At 40.8% G+C, this 21160-nt stretch overlaps 1 protein-coding gene across 4 annotated transcripts in view; it reads right to left on the bottom strand.

Moving 5' to 3' along the window:
• Positions 1-21160, bottom strand: part of myo9aa (myosin IXAa) — a 118649-nt gene that overhangs the window by 5456 nt on the left and 92033 nt on the right. For 3 of the 4 annotated variants that reach the window (XM_032560207.1, XM_032560209.1, XM_032560208.1), the window contains 21 exons: positions 20992-21114; positions 19430-19510; positions 19158-19268; positions 15978-16100; positions 14492-14641; positions 13272-13585; positions 11308-12894; positions 10552-10645; positions 10124-10339; positions 8125-8222; positions 7885-8015; positions 7555-7778; positions 7357-7473; positions 7075-7263; positions 5544-5594; positions 5310-5421; positions 3444-3502; positions 3081-3273; positions 2874-3002; positions 2659-2764; positions 631-762 (listed from right to left, as the gene is read on the bottom strand). In XM_032560207.1, the coding sequence (XP_032416098.1) occupies positions 631-762; positions 2659-2764; positions 2874-3002; positions 3081-3273; positions 3444-3502; positions 5310-5421; positions 5544-5594; positions 7075-7263; positions 7357-7473; positions 7555-7778; positions 7885-8015; positions 8125-8222; positions 10124-10339; positions 10552-10645; positions 11308-12894; positions 13272-13585; positions 14492-14641; positions 15978-16100; positions 19158-19268; positions 19430-19510; positions 20992-21114 (4340 nt within the window). The remainder of the gene's footprint in view (positions 1-630; positions 763-2658; positions 2765-2873; positions 3003-3080; positions 3274-3443; positions 3503-5309; positions 5422-5543; positions 5595-7074; positions 7264-7356; positions 7474-7554; positions 7779-7884; positions 8016-8124; positions 8223-10123; positions 10340-10551; positions 10646-11307; positions 12895-13271; positions 13586-14491; positions 14642-15977; positions 16101-19157; positions 19269-19429; positions 19511-20991; positions 21115-21160) is intronic. The other variant, XM_032560211.1, reaches the window with a different exon arrangement.

Raw genomic sequence — 21160 nt, 5'->3', positions numbered from 1 at the left:
AAAGAAACGCACAACAGATTCCAGGTTGTCGTTTGTTAAACAAAGATGAAGTTAATATTGGAAAGAAAGGAGGATGTGGAAAAAACTAAGAACTTCCTTTCTGACTCCTTGGGATTTAAGAGGAGAAAGGAGCAACTAATTATAAGCACTTGATTAATTTTGGTGTGTGTTGACAGAGTAATGATGTCATGTGGTCATTTTTTATTTTTACTTGATTTTTTCTTCTTTTTTTTAAAGTTTTAGGTTACATCTAAAATAAAATTGTGTTAGACTCTATATTCTCTATAATCATTTTTAGAAACTGCTTGCATTTCATAATATATTCTAAAATAAAACTGTTTGAAAATACAGAAATTATTGTTAAAACTTAGACCATTTTATCTGCCAAAAGTTCAAGAATTCAACTTAATACAGGTATTTATGTTTCACACAAATTATTTCCCACTGAATTCCTGATACGGTCAAACCAAATAATCATCATCATGACATTTCATTAAGCATGCACACCTCAATATTTCTCATATTTCATAGACATATTTATAAGAGTGCTTGAGGTTGAATTCAAATACTTTGTAAAACTTATTTTTCCCCCTGCTGTATCTTGTAAAATGTGTGTGCGTGCGTTCTTACGCTGTGGTCTTGCTGATGTCCTGGACGCTCTGCATCGGGTCGGTGGTGTCCGGGCAGCGAAGGATGCAGGGAGCAAAAACTATGGCCAGCGCATTAGCCGACATGCGGTTTGTTTCCTCTTGCAAGCAGATCCTGGGAGCAGAAAACCCACCGTTAGAGCAGGTAATCCCTCATCAGCCGGGCCTTAACGCTCGTGTAACTGAGACGCTTTTATAAACAGCCACGTGCAACGTCTGCAGGGGTAATGGCACAGTTTTATTCAATAGGACTAATTCCATTAGACAGCTGAGGTTTCATTAAACTCTTGGCCGAAGAGACGTTTATTTAGAAAACTTCCGCTAAGAAAGCAGCCTCCCCTTTACTGTCAGAGACATCGTCTGGGTTTACATCCATCGATGGTGACAGAAAGTAGCTGTATTGTGTAATGTGCATCAGTATTATAGGATAAAAGTAAAGAGAACAAATGAGAGATAAAAAGCTGTTCAAATAGTTGATACTGGGTGAAATCTGGGAGGTATGAAAATTAGATTTTCTGTCCGTTAAAAAAAAAAAAAAAGAGTGGTTCCTCTCTACTGTCGCCACAAGCTTGCTGAGAATGAAAAATGTCCGGCGAGTCAGCAACTTGATGCAGACGACTGACTCTAACCCTTACCCTTCTTAAATACACAACTTTTTTATCAACTGCCACTGTTTTATTAAGAGATTTTGTTTGTTATGTGCTATAATCTGGATGTAATTGGGATCAGAACATAACTATGCATTTTTTATGAGTTAAATTGGAATGAATTTGGACTAATTTGGACTCTGCTGTGTGAATTGGAGCAGTTCTGTTAACTGAGATCCCTTGTAATTTGGTGCAACATAAAAAACCTGAACTAAAACTGGTTCATCTGCTCTCCAACACTCATCCACGAAGAACTATTCCTACCCTGAAGTTTTTTGTCGCATTTTGACATATTGCAACCACAAACTTTAACGCATTTCTATCAGATTTCTCTCTGATCCACTGGAAATAACACATAATTGTGAAATAGAAAGAAAATGATACTTGGTGTCCTTTTCTGCAAATTAAAATTACTTAGTGAACATGTAGTCAGTCAACCAAAGTTAATACTTTTGCCACCTTTCTCTGCAATTACAGCTGAATCTCGGCGTATGCATCTACCAGCGTTCAACATCAAAACCTGAAGTTTTTATCCATCCTTTTTTCAAGATTACTGAACAATCTATCCATTGAAGGTGAATCTTCACCCCAGTCTTTTGCAGCCTCCAACAGATTCTCCTCCAGTGTTGCCCTGTATTTGCTCCATCCATTTTTTTTTTTACCAAAAAAAGCATGCCCACAGCATGATGCTGTTACCACCATGCTTTACGGTAGGAATGGCTAATTTAGGGTGAAGTGCAGAGTTATTTTTCTGCCATATGAAGAATTTCAAAGTATTTACTACGCTGCTGTGTTTGCGTAGATATTAAATATAGCGGTTGACTATATTTACCACTTAGACAAAATCGATTTCAGCTAAATATTTTTAAAAATTGTTCAACACATTAGAGACTAGTTTGTGTATGTCTACGATTATTTAAAACTCAATTGAAATATAATGCTGGTAGTGAAGAGGTTTTAATAAATTCAGGGGGTGTTTTCAGGGCCAAACTTAGAAGGATCTTGGCCCCTGGGCTGGAGCCAGATTTGGTGCCCTGTCCGGGAGCTGCAGACATCAGTGGATATGAATTGATGCATGCTTGCTTTTAATGCTGTTCCCAGAAAATGTACTGTAACTTCACAATTTTCACAAACATAAATATTGCCTTTTTCATGCATTTGTTTATATTCTATGACTTTTATGTAAAATAAAGTTTGTTGAGTAAAAGAGTATTGATTAAACAAAAACAAAATTTTGGGGCCACCCCAAACAAACTGCAGCCCTGGGCTTCTGCCTTTGTAAATCATTTTCTGACGCCGGGTGTTTTACTTTTGTGAGCCACTGCAAAGAGGAACAAAAGAAAGGGAAAAAAATGGCTTCTGACCTGACGAGATGAAAAATGAGGCGCTCCAGAGTGTTCAGGTGAGTTCTGCTGAGCTGGTCGATGACAGAGTAAACCCCCCGGATCATTTCCTTCTTGTCCTGCAAACCTAAAAGGCAAATCTCTGTTTACAGCTCCAGAAAACAAAAGCCCGTCTGTCTCAAAATCTCCAATTAGACGCAACTCAATGCTAAAGTGCGCTGGCGCTCGGCACTCACTCATTGCTCGGATGAACTCCTCGTACAGCTCAAACGTCATCAGCGGGTTGGGCAGGTCCCTCAGCCACTGCTTGAAGACGCTAGCGATAACGTGAATGTTGTAGTCATCCAGATTCATGTTCTCCACATCTGCGAGGTCAAACGGTGGAAGTGTTAGAAATCCTTTTTGATCACGCCACCTACTTAAAGTTTCTTGTAGCAGTTTACCCGTGTCAAGTGCTAGCTTGAGCTCCTTGATCTTATTGGTGGAGCCGGATTTCCTGTAAATTCCCTCGGTGTAGAGGCCGTGCATCTCGATGTAGTTGATCAGCTTCTCCACCACCAGAGGAACCGTCCGCTCGTCGTTAGTCAGCCGAGCGACCTCCACTCCGAACTGTCTGGTCGACAGCTCTGGATCAAACTGTCCACACACAAACATAAACGCATGAAAAAAAGAAGAAAGAAAAAACATCCATTCACAGCCTATCTAGAATGATTTCAGTAGGCTGTGAAACAAACACTTTACTTTGCGGAAAACACGATTAATGTCACGGGAGGTTATCATGAAATAGCTCAATATGGCCGACTCACCTTCTTGCTACATTTGGTTGTCTTCTGGCAGCACTTTCTGTGGCAGGCGTACCGGCACACTGGATGGACACAACCAGACAGATCAAGCAAATCATTCCCATTATCCACAGAGAGGCAGTGTCTCCTCATTATTCACTTCAAGTTGTGACAAAAGCAACAGCAATAGCAACAAAAATCTGTTATTGCTTAAAGGAACAAAGTGGCATTGGCTGGCACGGAGAAAACATCCTGTGGGAAGAAAGGAAAAGCTGTGTGGAAAAAAAAAAAAAAGAAATCTCCCGAGACATGGAGCCCCAGACCTCATGAGTCCAGTTGAAAACAATCTGATTAGGGAATGAGGAGGGAGAGAAGGCAGAGCCTGACCACTGAGGCCTGGCTGAACACAGACCGTGTGTGTGTTCATCACGCTCACAGTCTGTGTGTGTAAGGGTTGTTGGCGCTAGTCAGCAAAAAAAAAAAAAAGAGTAGGTTTCCTTGATTTCAAGCAATCGATTTGCACACATAATATGCTGATGAGCTCATCTTTTTCCCATCTGGGCAAGCTGAAAGTTGCTTTTTCTTTTTTACTTTTGCTCAGAAAAGTAAAAAATGCCACAGTAATCACACCACTGCTATTACTGCAATCAGACAGCTGCAGCTTCTGCTGGCGTTCTCACTAAAGCCAGGAAGACAGAGCACATCGCCCCAGTTCTAATGTCTTCTACTGGCTCCATGCAGGCCAGAGAACAGATTTTAAAAATAATTCTGTTAATGTATAAATCACCGAACAGTTTAGCAACAACATACATTAAAGACTTATTGTTGTTGTATCAGCCTTCCAGACCGCTCAGGTCTTCTGGTTCTGGCCTGCTCTGCATCCCCAGAACCAAACATGGCGAAGCAGCCTTCAGATCTTATTCAACACTAATTTGGAGCAAACTTCCAGAAAACTGCAAACCAGCTGAAACACTGAGTTTCTTTAAATCTAAACTTAAAACCCACTAGTTTAGAGTTGCCTTTGGTTAGTATGAAGTAGAACATTGATCTAGGGCTGCTGTAAAAGAATACTTTAGTAATCGAATACTCTATAGATTATTTTTCAGAATAATCCTCTCTCTCTCTGAGAGCGCGCTAAATAATAAAACACAATTTAACAAAGCTTCGAGGCAGATACATTTAATAATCGAGGTACTCGCATCATTCGAGGAAACATTACAGCCTCACATTGATCAGTACGTTTAATATACATTTGCTTGATTTTTTTATTTTAGATCATATCATTTGTCAAAATGTAATGTTTGTTACTTGTTTCATAATTGGTTACTATGATGTAAAACTCTTTGAACTGCGAAGTTGCTGAATGCGGTGTACAAATACACTTGGCCTGAAATATGACAGCTGGAAAAAGCTTGTTCTTCCATGTGCATTTTTAACTGATCAATTATAGATCCTCCTGTCAGTCATCCAGTCAGAATTATTCAATTTAGCCTCAACCGCCTCTGATCTGTTACAGAAAATAATAATGATCTGAAGTTCTCTCTTTCAGTTCTTTAATTGGATCAAAATAAAAACTGATAGTTTTCAGCTTACAAACACTCCAACCAAGAGCATCTCCTTCAGTGGCTTTTAAGCGTCATAAAAAAAATAAAATCTTTGATGTCTAAACAAATAACTTTTTTTTCTGTAAGATTGAAAACATTTTTCTTTAAAGGAAACTGCAGGACTTTTTTTGTGGGTTGTAATCCTTAAAAAAGGAAATCATTAAAAACTGAACAGATCTTAAAAGAAAACAGTAATCGATAATGTCCAAGAGGAAACAAAGCAATGTCTCGATTATTAAAAAAAAAAATATTATCTTGATGTTGGATATTTTATCTGCAGACTCACATTTGCACACACAGGCACGATCCATCATCCAGATGAGAGAGGAGCAGTATTCACAGTATGTGGGGATGCTGTACTGAGTGGATTTGAAGATGTGTCCATTATGTTCTTCTACCTGAAGAGGGCAGCAAAGCGTGTTTATTGTTGAACCTCTTGAAATTTAACACCGTAAATAAGGACAATTCGTATGGTGTTATTGTAAGTATGAACTAAACAACAGAGACTGAAGTGACTTACGATATCGGTGTCCTTTTTCCTTCGCTTTTTACGTTCAGGCTTAGGAAGCGGCTACATTAGGAAAAAAACCAAAAAACAGATCATCCTTCTTGGCTAATAGATATTTTGTGTACCATTAAATGCATCTCTAAACCTTTGAAAAGTTACAGTTGTGACTATTTATACTTTATAGTTACAGACTATAAAGTAGAGATGTCCACAGAACCCAACAATTTTAAGCAAACTTAGCCTTCATCAGTGATCTGCTGTTTAGAAACACAAAATGTTTTTTTTTCAGACCAGTGAATACTCCACATGCTAATAGACTGCGCAAACAACAATACTCTTTGATGTGAACGGTTTATCTAATTGAAGATTTGATGTAAAGTTGGTTATATCTTGTAATCATAAGGGAATACAGATGAACATACTGAACCATATCAGTGGTTCTTTCAGGCTACCAGAGCAACACCTGAGCAGATAACAGGAAGGCTGAACAAAGGACATCAAAATTCAATCTTTAATGGGACATCCTGGATTTGAACATGTTAAAGTAAAGTTCTACACTGTCCAGGGAATGCACAGAGACACTGCTGCTTTAAGCATGGCAGCTATGCTAAGTGTACAAAGTGCTAATATAGCGCTAAAGCCTTCAAAAGATGCCTCATTTTGTCTTTACCTCTGCTCATAATTTAAATACTTAATGACTGTTAATGATGAGAAGCTTTTAAAAATATTTTTCATCCTGTTCTCAAATTATTCTTCTTACATTATATTTTTTTAAAATCCTGTCCTGTCCAGCAGTGTATAATTGCTATCTGAGTGCTGATGACAAGTCCAACAGACTTACTTTCATGAGTGGAGCATTACAAACTTCGCTATTATGCTCCACATAGGCTTGTCGGGATAAACAATAAATCAGTTAATCGCATGATAAAGGAAAATTATCGACCTTATTTTAATTCATCGGCTCGTTATCGTTTCTTCCTGCCTTTTTCTCTCTCTGTTGACACTGGATGAGAAAAGGCTCAACTCTGGTGCTCTCCATTGACTTGTGTTATGTTCAGTTTTTATTCAAGTGCATTTTTTGTTAACGGAGACTTGAGAGTTCATTTCATTTTTGTTTTTGGCTGTTTTGTTTATTTTGTTTATCAGCTCCAGTGTTAAGTGTTCTTTTGAAAATAAAGTGTATCTATTTTTGGCAGGATGTGCTTGCATTATTATGTCATTACCATTACATCAGTTTAAAATGTTCTTCAAACAATATTATCGTTTATCGCAATCAATTTTGAGATAATCAATCGCTCAGCAAAATTTGTTATCGTGACAGGCCTAGGTCCACATGACATATATAAAATAACTTGAGTATAAGAATAATAATATAACAAGATAAAAATATTTTTAGAGAACGTGACTTTTTTTCTCTCTGAAAGAAATTGGGATTACTACCACTTCACAAAATTTGCTAGAAAAGTTCAACCATCTCTTCAAAAAAAAAAAATAAAATAAAGTTTTCCAGTCCTGCCATGCAGTAAAATTCCCAAACTATTACCTTGCTGAGAGCGCCGTCCATCAGTTTGTACTCCGTCATGAACTCATCCAGGAAAACTTTAAACGTGTTGACCCAAACTTTGACGGGAGGCTCCCTCCAGTCCCTCTGCTCCTGCCGCATCGTTTTTTCCAGGATCTGCTCAAACAGAGCATGAAGGTCTTTGTAGCGGATGCTCTTACCGTCATCCATCTGCAGAGAAAACACAGGAAGAGCCAACAAGGGATTACATGTAAGAAATACAGCTTCCAGGACAAAATACATGTAAAGGATATAATGGTTTACTGCAAGTGCTGTAGAGTAGGAGTTGAAGATGTTCAGGCGGAACTCCTTCAGGGCCTTTTTGAAGACGACGTCCACCATGGTGTCCTTCTTACTGTCCTCAGTCTCCAAATCATTGATCTAAAATATAAAGGATCATCACAAACAACAGAATTTCACCTGGATTTTAGTTTATAATTCCGTTTTACGCACACACTGTACCTTTTTTAGGAGGAAATCGTTCATGCTCCTGTAGTCGTTGATGCAGGAGAGGATCTGCAGCGCGTCGTTCTGCCACTGGGCGGGCTCCACTGCCACGCTGCTGATCTTCACGCTCCTCCTCCGCTTCACCTTGGGGGACGGCTCCTTGTTCTCCTTCAAGTCCCTGAAGCCTCGGTCCAGAGTCAGGTCAGGACTGCAGGGAGGAGACATGTTCTCCTGGCCCGCTGTGTGAAACAATGACACTTTGTTATGACAAGAATGAAATGAAACACGACAGTGGGATAAAAACAGAAACAACAAAGAAGAAGAAAAAAACAAAATACATCTCACCATCCCCCAGGAGATGTCCAGTTTCTCCATAGTCTCCGTCCAGCGAATCAGACCCGCAGATCAGCTTCTCTCTGGACGTCTTCTTATCCCCGTACTTCGATTTGCCCCAGAAGCGCATCTTCCCACGAACCCTGAATCACAACCACCCAAAATAGACACTTCTAACACATCTAAGACCAAAGAGATGGGAGACAATTATGAAGAAATTTCATAAAAACAGACAGCTGCACTTCAACAAACCTTCCGTCTTGTGAATTTTTGTGCATCGACTCCACTTTGACTAGGTCTCCTGATGACATGGCTTTGTGTAGCTTTTTCTGCTCCTCTGAGCTCAAGGGCTGAAAGATGGAGAGATAAAATGTCAAATACACACACAAATGAAGCTTTAGTTCCACAATGTCTACAAAATTCAGTTATGGCCTTACGTTTTTCAGAAAATCTGCACGTAAAGACTTAAACCAGGAAGGAGAGGCTGCTAAAATACTTATTAAAAGTCCAATTAAGCTCTTAAATCTGGGTGTGGGGCTCCAAAAAAGTAGCTTAATGAAAGATCTAAGCAATAATGCCTCCATCAACAAGGTGAGGAATCAAGGTGTTCAAAAAAAAAACCAGTGATAAACGGATGAAAGATTATAAAATTAAGATTTCAGCCAAACTGATCATGAAACTCAGAATTTAACTGAGCAGTTATTATTCAGCAGGTCAAAGACTGTAAGTGTTGACTCTTTGACACATTTGATGTACTTATAAACAAACATTTTTGAATTTGCTCTTAGTTCTTCTTCAGTAAACCAAAGTAGTAGCAAGGAAAACCAAAAGCAAGCATAGAAACGTCTGGCCATGACTGAAGAATTACACTAAAATATCCCCAATATTCCACCAAAAGATGGCGCCATCCTATAGCTGAAAACATCGATTCAATTTGTAAAATTCAGTAGTACTTTAAAGACAGCAACCAAACTTTGAAAATTGTACAATATATGAACAAAAGGCAGTTAAAAAAAAAAGGAAAGAGAAATAATTAGTTAAGCGCAGGCAGATCACATTCCTTTAAAGGATTTCCAAAGTCTGATTAGTGAGGAGAGAGAAAGCGTATGAGTCACATGCAAACACGGCTAATTACGGAGAAACACCAAGAAAACCCGCAGCTGTTAGAGAGAAGACAAACAGCAGCAAACCTCTGTAAAATTACATTTAAAATGAGTCCTTCACAGCGCTAAAATAAACAGATTGACTTTACTGCTGCTACATTCCTGTCTTCAAACACTAAAATCAATATTTAAAACAAAAGCAAACAAGTGGCTTTAAGTGGAGATTTTCAGATAGACGAAGTATCTGGATTGGAAATGTCAATCAGTAGCTGGAAGAGTTAGACTATGTTCACACAGGAGGCAAATCTGCTTCTTTTTTCCTGCCCATATGTGACTTATATCAGAGATTTTCATGGCAGTCTGAACGGCCCGATTCAGAAATTTTCCCAAAAGAAAAATCCTATCTGTGCCATTTCCATATGCGATACTAAAGCATTTGTAGTTTAATGGTCATTTTGCATTTTAGCCGACTTGTACGTAATTGATGTGAGACATCCATAATTCAGAGGTGATAAATCAGGATGTAAACAATGGCTGAAAATTATGATTATGAACTTATGAAAGAAGTTGGTGCCACTAAGGCACATCACACCACAATCCCACCACTCTTGGCTCTGACTACACATCAAAACACACTTCTCTAAGAAGCTACAGTCAGCGCTCCACATTGCTATTAGTTGTACTTTCTTTTTATTAGCTTTCCGTTGTGTGACAATATTGTTGACTCTCCCATTGAAGAATAATTTTAAAACTGATCCATAAATTGCTCCACTGACTATTGTTTCTGTAAACAATGCGAGGCTGTGTGACGTCAACGTTCTTTGTTTGGGGTTGTAAACCGTTTACACAGAAGTCAGATTGCTCTTGCATCTAATTATTAGTATGAACGGAAAACACACACACAAAAAAAAATAGATTTCAGTAAAAAAAAAAAAAAAAAAAAATCAGAATTGAGCATTGAGACCTGCTGTGTGAAAATACCCCTTACTGGGGTTTTAAAAGGAAAAGCCAGAAATAAGTTCAGTTTGAGGCAGAGGTGAGATGCAGATCGAGGCTGTTTCTACTGAGTGGGTTAGAAAAGTCAAAGAGAAGTCAGGCTTTAGCAGAGAGTACAGAGAGAGGGGCCACCGGTGGCCTGGAGGGGGTACCATGTCTGAGTCACTGAAACAGGCCTCTCTCAGGCCCGCCTCTGTGGAATTCTGCTTGGAGAGGGGCAGAGTGTAGTGGCGTGGGCTGGTGAGGCTGTCGCCGCCATAGTCGTCCTCTTCTGAGTCGCCGCCAGCTGCGAGGCTGGAGGCGCGGGTGAGGAAGTCGGAGCGCGTCCGCGCCATTCTGGCTTTCTTTTTCTGGCCCACGCTGCTGACCTGGAGTTTACCAGAGGTGAGAACAGCATGAGGAAAAAGTTCCTGCGTGAGTCTCCGGCAGAGCACCGGCCAATCGTCTTCCCCGGATCCTTCAGCCGGTCAGCTCTCGGGGCAAGAGTTGGATTACAAGATTCAGACATCCACAACACAAAACCTACACATATACAAACACACGCTATGTAAACAGCAGGGGGTGGGGGGGGGTTGCTTACATCCCGAGCCTTTGTTGCTTTAGACGGCTTCAAAGCTGGTGTTGGTCCTTCTCTGGGAACGGTTACAGCTTGTTCTTTAGAGTCGGCGTCAAATCTGGTGGATAAAAGAGACACAGACCTAAATATGAGTCTGCTAAATCCATCCATCCTGATCTATAGAGACATTTTTCTCCATTGTTCTTTAGGAAATTGCACAAGTTTTACCAGACTGCGTCACGCAGCAGATTCTCAGTTGGACCAATGTTTCAGATGTTGGCTGATCTATAAATTCTGGCTGGATGTTTTGGGTCATTGTTCTGCTAGAAGGTGAACCTCTGCTCCACTCTCAAGTCTTCTGCAGCCTCTGCTGTGTTTTATTGCAATATTGTCTCTTTCAACTATGTTTCTCTTCTAAGAACTGTTTTGTGGAGTGTACCTCTAATAGTTGTTCTGTCAACAGATTCTCCCACCTGAGCAATAAGGTTTTTAGCAGTCAAATTCAGATTAAGATGCTTATCAAAAAGCAGATAAATGTGTTTCATTAATGTAAAATTAGTAATACAAAAACAGTGTATAAGTGCAAAAACTAAGCAGTTTTCATCAATGAATCTTAGAAATGCTGTGACTCCTTTTTGCTTAAGACTTCATTTTAACAGCTGATCCTTTCAAAGCACATCAGAATACCCAGGTAAGGGCATTGCAAATCATTAACTGAAATCCACCATTAATTGGCATCATAAAAGTTTGGTCAAGCAGAGAAAGGTAGAGCACACTCACGGGGTAAACATCACTTTGTCATCTGGGGAGAAGAAGATGTTCCCTGGTTTGTCAGCCAGACTCACTGCTGTAACTTCCTGACTCTGTGGCTTCTTGCCGGCAACTCTCACCCTGATTCCCGCTCCGTTTCGGGTCTCCAGAGTGAGCTTAGGGGCCCAGCCTTCCGCGGTAGGTCGGTGGTCTTTGCGTCGCTCCGTAGGAGCAGAGAACGGTGGCGGGGGCAGCTGGGTAGGACGGGAGCTCCCGTGAGCGCCTATGGCGACCGGAGAGTGAGGCGGAGGTGAGGTGGAGTCCGACTGCGTTCTGCCGTGAGGAGCTTGACCCGAGGTCTTCTCGATCAGCAGAGAGCTGGGTCGGGGACCTTTGGTGGATGTGGAGGTTCTGGCAGAATCCGGCCCAGCCTGCCTGCTCTGCTGGATCCTGTGCAGGGCTTCGCCTCTCTGCTTCTCGAACATCTCTTTCTCATGCCGGGCGTATTTGATGCGCTCCTGCTCCAACACTTCCTTCTGTTTTCGTATCTGCTCCATCATCTCCTTCTCGTTCTGCTGCTGCTGGTTGCGCCGTCGCTCCTCCTTCTGCTCGTTCAGCCGCACCAGCTTCTCTATCACGGACGGATCGGTCGACGAAGGCGGAGAATCACCCGTCTGGGCGGCGGAATCTCTCAGGTCCACCGGAGGACGGACGATGGCACTCAGCTCGTCGCTTAGCGGGGTTTCTTTCTGCATGCTGATGACCACAACCACCGGGCGCCGTGATGACTCTCGTCTCTCTTTGAGAGGCTTTGCAGCGGTAGCGGTGGCTGTAGCTGCATCTTGGGGGATGATGCTGCCGCCCTTGCGAGTGGGGACGTAAAACGTGGGAAGATTGTTCTGGATTTTGGGCGGATGTGGATGAGCGGGTGGACTCTGGCTTCTTTGGGGGGAAGCAGCTTCAGCTTCCTGTGGTTGGGTTGGGTTCAGTGAAACATCTTCCACATTTGATTCAGGAGCAACAGGTGGGACAGGGGAGTGAGGGTCCTTGCCGTCCATGATCTCCTCTGTAGTCTTGGGCGACTCTTCGTCCATCGTGAGAAGCTCGAAGCTGCCTTTGGAGCTCTCGCTGTCAGGTGTGCCTTGGGGTGAAGGGAGAGATGGGCTAGCGGGCGGCACCAGCTCCAGAGACCAACGCTGCTCCTCAGAGGGAGACGAAGCTCCGCCGCTATTCGCCCGGACCTTCAGCAGCTCCAGGCTGAACTTGGCTTGCTCCAACTCCCTCATCCGCCGGTTCTCTCGTTTGGAGCGAGTGGTTTTCTGGGCAGGCTCCTCCACAGTTCTTGCCCGATCCTGCGCCACCACAGCGGACGATGGGACTGAGGAGGTTGCTTCGGTTTCTACTTCAGAGTTGCCGTCTTCTTTCTCTTTAGCGGTGTCCTTATGGCTGCTGAGTGCATGGAGGCTCCTTTCTCGTTGTTCGTAGGAGCGATCCTCCCAGGTGCTGAGATCCAGCCCCATGATTCCTTCTCCCAGCTCTTCCTCCTCTCCAGGCGAGATGCTCACCCGGCCATTCTCCTCCTCCTCCTTCTGTCGCTGTTCTCTCAATTTTCTGAAGCTGCAAATTAAGAAGTTCCAGCGTTACTTTAACACTGTGATGAGAATCTTAGAAATGAAAAGTGAACAACCAACTCCAGAGTTGAAGTTAGGAGTACAAAGCCTTGCCCTCAGGAGCTCAGCAGCCGATTACAGAGCTGCTTTGGCTTGGGTTGCTTGCGTCATGATATGAACTTACCAGTCTGATTGCACACAGAACAAAGCCCAAATACACTGCTGGTGCTGTGTGCAAAGATTAAGCGGCTTTTTTTCCCCGCAAGCTTTAGCAAAACCATGTTGTCATATATCCCTAGAAGCTATTTTCAGAAAGAAACTATAACATCAGGACTTTGTTTCACATGCATCCTCTCACATTAAACATTTTCTAGTATATCCTACCTTTGCCTGCTGAGGAAACCTCTGCTAATTGCCTGCAGCTGAATCACAGCAGCATACAAGCGCAGGTAGGACTCCCTGGCCTGGTGACAGCGCCACGCTGCCTGAATAACCAGGGCCGCAGAGGAGCGCCGACCGAGCCAGAACCTCCACGCTCTCTGTAGAACCCGAGTCGCCCGTCTCCACTGCCTGAACCTTTGACGTTCCCGGTAACTTCTCCAGTGAGCCTGCAGACACACAGCTGCCCTCTCCTGGACACCAGGGTCATAATACTCTTCCTCGTCCTCCTTCATGGACCGGTACGTTCGCCACCATTTCTGTAAGGAGGCATGAATTATTGTTTTGAAAAATGTAGAAAGTTAAACAGTATAAATTTCTAGAAAAATAAACTTCTTGAAATATCTTTTGTGAAATGCCACAAAGTTTATGTCATTTTAAATTTCAACATGTCCACTTCATACCTTTCAAGCAGCTTTGCGTTCAATATGTGCATAAACCTTTATTAGTCGCATTTCCACGTCATTGGTTATTTTTTTCCATTCTCCTTTTGACTATAGTTAGTTGAAATTATGCGTACTAGTTTTCCTTATTTATTGCCTTGATGTGACTTTTTACAAGATTTTCTTTGAATTTGTCCCAGCACATCTTTTTATTTGCAGTGATCTTGTGTTTTTCTTTTTGATCAGCAAATAAATAAAACTGAGACATATTTCAAAACTGACAAAAAAAACCCAACAACAACTACTTATGAAAAAAAAAGAGCACACAAATTATACCAGCTTTATTGTGCAAAAATGTATTATTACGTTCAAAATGGACTCTATGTATGGTACCTTAACACAATATTTGTAACGTCACATTTAAGCATCCCTCTGGATACAAAAAGTTGTTTTTATGCAATTATGAACTACATCTCACAACACCTGTTGCTCACACAAGACAAAAAGTTATTTAGTATTTTTTTCCATTACCTTTGTCACCTTCCTAAAATAATGTCCAAAGTCACTTTTTATCAAAAGTGATTTTGACAAAAAAAGAAAAGAAACAAATGCATTCCTTCCAAAATTGTATTTTGACAATGTTATAATAAGTACGATACAAGGCTGAACTAATGCCCCACTTTGTCAGCAATTCCAGTATAGAAAATAAAGAAATAATCACTGGAACAGAACTAAAGACAGTCTTTGCTGCAGATCAGATCAGTGATGATAAAAACACTTCACCTGGATGCTGACCGCCGCCTCCCTCATCCTCACGAAGTGCTTCCTCTCCAGCCGCGCTCTGAATCGCTGCTGCAGCATGACAATGAGTCTGAGCACCTCTCCGTGGAGCTCGGCGTGCAGCCGCTGACGCTCAGCCTCCTGTAAAAACACCTGAGGGGGGGAAAGGCCGGGATGGAGTCAGAACGGGCCGGCCCACGTGCTTTCTGTGAGTAAGGCAGTGAGCAAAGTGACATACACACATTCTTTTATTTTAAAAAAAAAAGCTGAATCAAAAGCGTACACACAACGGCCAAGAAATCCCAGACCAGATATACGCGGACAAGAATGTCAGGCATGATCCTCTAATTATATAGACACATCCCAGAAGCATGGACCCCTCTATCAAACCCCATTCATAGCTGCAACTTAAAAAACACCAAACATGAGGTTATATCTTCATTACATACTTTTTTCTTTCAAAGACAAGATGCTTTCAGGTAATATGAGATCATCCCAAACACAAACCAATTCATTCATAGCTTCAGGTATATAAACACCTGCCAAAGTTTCTTATTTAGGTGTTCAATACAGCACAAGTACAACTCAACTTATATGTACTTTACTATAAAACAATACAAAGCAGTTTATTACACGTTTGTGCCCATGTTACAAGTCATTCCTTGAGCTCAATGAACTCAAAAATTAATTTCTCATTTCCACTCAAAGGCTTTTATATTTACATGTCAATGTCAAGTTGTCCTCAAAATTAACAACAATAAGTTAATTTCTTAGTGCCTTGAACTGTTCTGGGCTCTATATGAATATTGTACATTATAGCACAAGCTAGGGATCGCCCTCACTTTGCATTTATAGAGTGGAACATGTAAGGCCATCTGGCTATAAGGTGGCCTTAGTGGAGACGAGACCTGAGCAACTGGAACCTTTAAAAAAAAAAGCCAAACTACGGTATACTAAAGCTAAACTAAAGAAACTAAAAGAAAGCTATGAGAATCTGCCTAAAACTGGTGTTATTTGTGCACATTTTCTTGTTCAAGCTAAAGGAGAAGCAGCAGCAAAGATACTCAGATTTGGGAAGTTGTAAGGTTCTTTCAAAGTTAAAAAAGATGATTGCGTAACATGCCTTGTTTCAATAAATAGGTTACAGAACCACTATACAATAAGCTTGTATTGTTGGTGCAGGGACGCCGCTACAACTAGCAGGACATTCATAACTCTCTTTTTTAAAAATCAATGGATGAACCTGGATAGCGTCCGCCAAGTGTTGTAACGGGACACTTCAAACTAAAAAGGCAAAATACTTGCTGAAAATAAAAAAAAGTCCCAGTACAAAGCCTTGAGGAACTCTACATGTAAGTAGCTAAAGAATATTATAATATAATAATATCTTTTATAATAATAATATAAAACAACCCCTCACTGATTTAGCTTCAAAACTATAGAAAATAATGAGGGCTCAGGCTAACACTGAACGGAGATGGTTACATACCTTTGTCTTTCCCACTTGATAGCCCTCTGGTTGAAGATCCAGCTGATCCATACTTCCCTGGATGCTCGCCCTGGTAGAACGGGTTCCCTCCGGCAGCAGCACACTGAAGTGATGAACAAAGTCCTACAAAAAGACCAGATTATGGAAACAATCTGAAATATCAGTTCAGATGTGGATTTTTATCCCATTTCCAGATAGAACATTTTACATCAGTGAAAGCCAATTCAACCGACTCTGGACCAGCAGCAGCCGATCTGCAGCATCTCTATGATGCAATTCAAATGTAGAAAACCAGTGAGGAATATCTGGTTTTAGGTAAAAAAAAATAAATAAATAAATACATTTTTGTACAGATTCAAACATCATACATCCATTTCTTTAAACTGAACCTTCATTGGCTGAACTGAACACAATCAGGCCAGCAGGGGGGCTGGACAGGCACACAGATGCTGTGTTTATACAATTACCAGCATGGGGCATATTTCAGACCCCGAGCACAATGAGGAGGGTCTGTCCTGACCAGTAGAGTCCTTCGGAGTGATCCCATCCACAAGATATTTCTCATTACTGCTGAACACGGCACAAAGTATGCTGAGGAATTTACCGTGAATGAAAATGTCTGCTGCTGTAATGGTCAGAGTGAGATCACCAGAACACTTCTTCTTTATGAGCTTTCTTTCCTTCGCCACTGAAAGTTTCACTCATGTACGGCTGTAAACATTAAGTACGGTGTAAAGTAACCGGTCTACCATGACCTGAAGAGATAAAATGACAGAAAATGAAGTTTTCATATTTAGTTTTAAGTGGAAAAATTGTTCAACGTGTCCAGTTTTTTAAAATTATTATTACTTTTAACGTGCCAAATATCTGAAGTGGATGATGTGTGTGAAACTTCAGACCGATGGGATTCTCATCATACTGGTACAACGAGAGTTCGATATTGCTGACTCATTTCCAAACTTTGCTTTTCTTCTAGTGGAGCCATTCCTCTAATTATTTGGACAAATTCTTGGACTCATTCTGTGAAATTAAAACTCCTTCTCATGTTTCCACCTGATGGTTTGGGTCTGAACTGACTAGCATCTGGAAGTGTTAAGTTTTAGTAACTTCAACAACAAGAAAAAGAAAAAAAGCTTGAAAAAGCTAGCCACCAATCATCACACCGCCACCACGTTTCACTGTGGATATGATTTTTATTATAACTATTATTTTTGGTGATGCTATTGTGGGTGGTTGTGCCAAAATTCTTTAGGAATTGTGGCCCGAAAATGTAAATGTGAAATTTTCCGTGGTTTCACATCCTTGTGCGTAGGATGAGGAGATTTTAACAAGGCCAGGAAGTGTTTGATTTCCCTACTTTATTTAACGTTTAAACAAGTAAACATCCAAGTAATCAGGGTGAAGAGTTCTTTGTGTTTTTTATTCAGACTGCCTAAAGATGGATTGAACAAATATGGCTTCTTTAAGCTAACATTTCTAAACCTTTTGCCTTGATGTAGAATTACTGGTATAGTTCAGAGATTTTAAACGTGCTTCATTTCATTTTCCTTAATCATTTCATACCATTACAATGTTAGTGGAATATGTCTGATAATGCCCCAAATCTACCCCCCCAAAAAACAACAAAATATTTCTTTACACGGTGAAAGAAATACCCAAAGCAGACATGTTACTCAATTACGCAATGTCTAGCCAACAAGGTGACCTATTCGTTATCTAAAATCTTGACACAAGAGGTTATTGGCAGAAGTGAACAAAACCAGAGAATGGAAACTACTGTAAGAAGAAACAGGAGTGGAAGTGGGCCACTCCCGACTGTCTTCTGTCCAGCAACTAACGCCCATCTGCATTCACCACCATTCGCTTTATTAGCAGCGCAGCGCTTCTCAGGGGGCTGACATCACTCCTCAGAGAGGCAGCGTGGTTAAAGACGGCTGCCATCTCCCACCCCCAGAAATTCCCTTCTGACCCAACACACAATGAATCAGGAACAAGTTTCCTGGAGAAAAAAAGGCTTTAAAAAAAAAAAAAATCATCACTGGCACTCCAGCTCCTGAGAACCTGAGAGGCTTTTCAGTTTCTGTCAGTGCGCCGTTTTAAAAATCTTCTTGGCCGACACAAGGTCACGAATAAAAACAAGTTCATCTGCACAACACCCTTCTGGAAAACATGATTCCCTAGCACAGAGTTTAAAAACACATGAATGAGTTTTCCCTCATAAATCATACTGAATACTAATCAACTATATGAAATCTGAACCTTTTCTAATCCGACACATTTCTAGCCTTTTTGGGATAACACAGGAATTATCTGTCTTATCCCAAGACAGATAATGCACTGCACTCTTTATGCATAATCGCCCCTTCTTTAGTAGATATGAAAAAAGCAGTTGCATATTTAATGTAGCAGCATAATCTTGCATTGACAATTTAGGAAAAAAAGCAATTTAATAAAAAAAAAACATAGTATTCAGAAGAGAAAATCCCACATTAAGACTTTTTTCCCAAAATTTACTAACTCCACAATTATTGGCAACCATAACAATCCATTTAAAGTGAATGTAACTAAAAGTTAGTTTAGTTACATTCCCGATTCTCCTGGACATTTCTCACAAAGGTGAAGAAAGTAAATATGGGGACAAAAAAACCCCCAAAGCTCGGTGTTGGAGAACTACAGTAAAATATGAAATCATGAAGTCACAAAGTCTCCAAAGAAGCCATTTCTCCGTTTACATGCTGGACAGCTCTTTTGAAGATATTGATTAATCGTCAGAATAATCGATAGAATAACTGACTAATAAGATAATTGTTAGTTGCAGCCCTAGAATCAATTGACTGAAATCCGTTCAGGATGTCATTGAGTTCTGCAGGATTCTGAAAATGAACCTTTCGTTTGAACAGGGACAGATCAGGGACAGCAGCTCTTAAGGGAGTCTACTGATCTGGAGAGGTTTTGAAATCTCTGCACGTCTCTAATCTTGTCAAATGTCTGAATTTTAACAACAAATGATGTGGGATTTTTCTCCAGTGAATAAATGAGGTCAAACTACATTTTGCTGGATTTTGTAATGGAGTTTTAACTTATTTGAATGCTCTGTACACTTTTTTTTTTTTTAAATTGGGTATGCCAATGAAGGAAATTTAGTCAAGAATATCACCATGACGACGACATGTGCATTACCTTGAAGGTGTACTTGACGTTGTATCCAGATTGCCGGATGCGGACCGTCTCCAGCATACCTGTGTACCGCAGCTGCCTCAGCACCAAGTTATCATCAAACCTTAAGGGCAGCTGTGTGTGTGTGTGTGTGTGCGTGCGTGCGTGCGTGAGAGACAGAGAGAGAGAGAGAGAGGAGGGGAAACGGAAAACAGATTGTCTTTTATTTTTAAAATTCTCACTTCAAAGCAGGATTAAGGAATATTGGAAAACTAAAGCAACTGTGGCCACCGTACCTTCTCGGCGTTGGAACGGATGCACTTGACAAAATAAGGCTCCGACTGACCCAGAGTCTCCATGAGCTTATTGAGAGAAGCCTGCAGGATAAAACATGGGAAAAGAAGTCTTCAAACCCAACAGCACGAAACACACGGAGACACTTCACAGCTGTTTAACAGACAACAGCGAAACTCTGTCGCCATCTGCGAGGAACGCCGAAGCGTTAAAATCCCCCGATTTGCATCAGTATAACTGTCTATATACATTTATGTAAGGATTTGCGGTTTGGTAGAAAACAGGATGCAGCTTTTTTTTTTTCTTTCTATTTTTCATTTGCAGTGACTGTGTAATTAAACACACAAACACATGTGGGGGTGCATGTGTGTGTGTAATCACTTAGAGGCAGGAGGAATTCAGACTTTTTTTTTTTTTTTTTTCCCCAGCATGGGAGATTAAAGCAATCGGAGCAGCACAGGATGTGGAGAGTGAAGTCATCCACACATGGACTCAGGCTGCCTCCCCGCCGGCCGTCCACAGGGACCTCAGCTGCACCTCCAGCTGCCACAAAACACTGTTCACTTTTAAAGAGGACGGGGGGGGGGAATCAAGTGTTTGGTTACGGAAATGTTACTGCCCACTGATGAGATTGTTTTCCATATTTCAGTCAGCAGATATAGCACTGTTGACTGAGAAAACACTGTAGTTGTCAGTTGTCAGGCTCCTGCAATGACAACAGTACTCCTATCTTTTATTTCCATGTTATCTGCTGCCTGGTTTTCCTATTTACATTGTACATGTAATAACAGAGAAAGTAATAAAGTCAAATTTTGATTACGCAAACGGTTTCTCTGGTGCAGCTGAGCTTATGTCAAACCTGCTGATGTTAAAACTTCAAAGTCCTTTTGAAGTGGTTAAAATTTCAGATTTGATGGTTTGAACCTGAACTAGTGTTTTTGGTTGTTTTTTTTTTTTTCATTTTTAGAGACGTACCAATCAAACTTTTTTTCCAGCTGATTTTGTTTCAGACAGATTCTGATTTTGTATTCCAGGTCTTTAACACATAAAACAACATGTCTTGATAGATTTATTCAAATTTAATCAAACATAAATACTGCAATTTAACTTTGAAAGTTCCTGATAAGTAGCAGTTGTATGATGTTTTCTTTACAACTTTGTAATTTTGTGTTTTTATTATGTACTAAGCACCTTGAACTGCTTTGAAAGTGGTAGCAAAAACACAAAATAGAAACTTTTCACAGATTTCCCCCCTTGATTTGAGGAGTTCATCCACAAGGTATTGTGCTGTTTCATAAGGGTGTGTCAGTGAATGAATCACTTCCTTTTTAATATACAAAATCCAGCATGTTTCTTATTACCAGAGATGATCTCACACATTATGTCTCTTGGATATGCAGTGATGCAGACAAAAAAAAAAATCATAAATGTAGGGGTGAACAGAGATGTGTGATGTTTCCTTCCTATCGCTGTAAGATTTGGAAAACACAACTTTTCTTAGTAAGCTGCGGATTTGCTGAACTGTAAAGCAGCGAGTGCATCCATCCATCCCATCCCATCTGACCTGAAATTGTGCGCTGATACTGGGAGGTTTCTTCTTCTTGTGGAGGTGAAGCAGCGACTTGGTGATGCGGTCGTGAAGCGTCAGGTTGCTAAGGTACTTTAGTGATTTGACGTTCAGTAAATGCTGCAGGCAGAAAGTCACAGTCAGCACAAGCCCAGTGAAACTCTAC

The sequence above is a fragment of the Xiphophorus hellerii genome, chromosome 4, assembly GCF_003331165.1.
Source record: "Xiphophorus hellerii strain 12219 chromosome 4, Xiphophorus_hellerii-4.1, whole genome shotgun sequence".
Lineage (NCBI taxonomy): Eukaryota > Metazoa > Chordata > Actinopteri > Cyprinodontiformes > Poeciliidae > Xiphophorus > Xiphophorus hellerii.
This window is presented reverse-complemented; position numbering and strand designations above follow the sequence as displayed.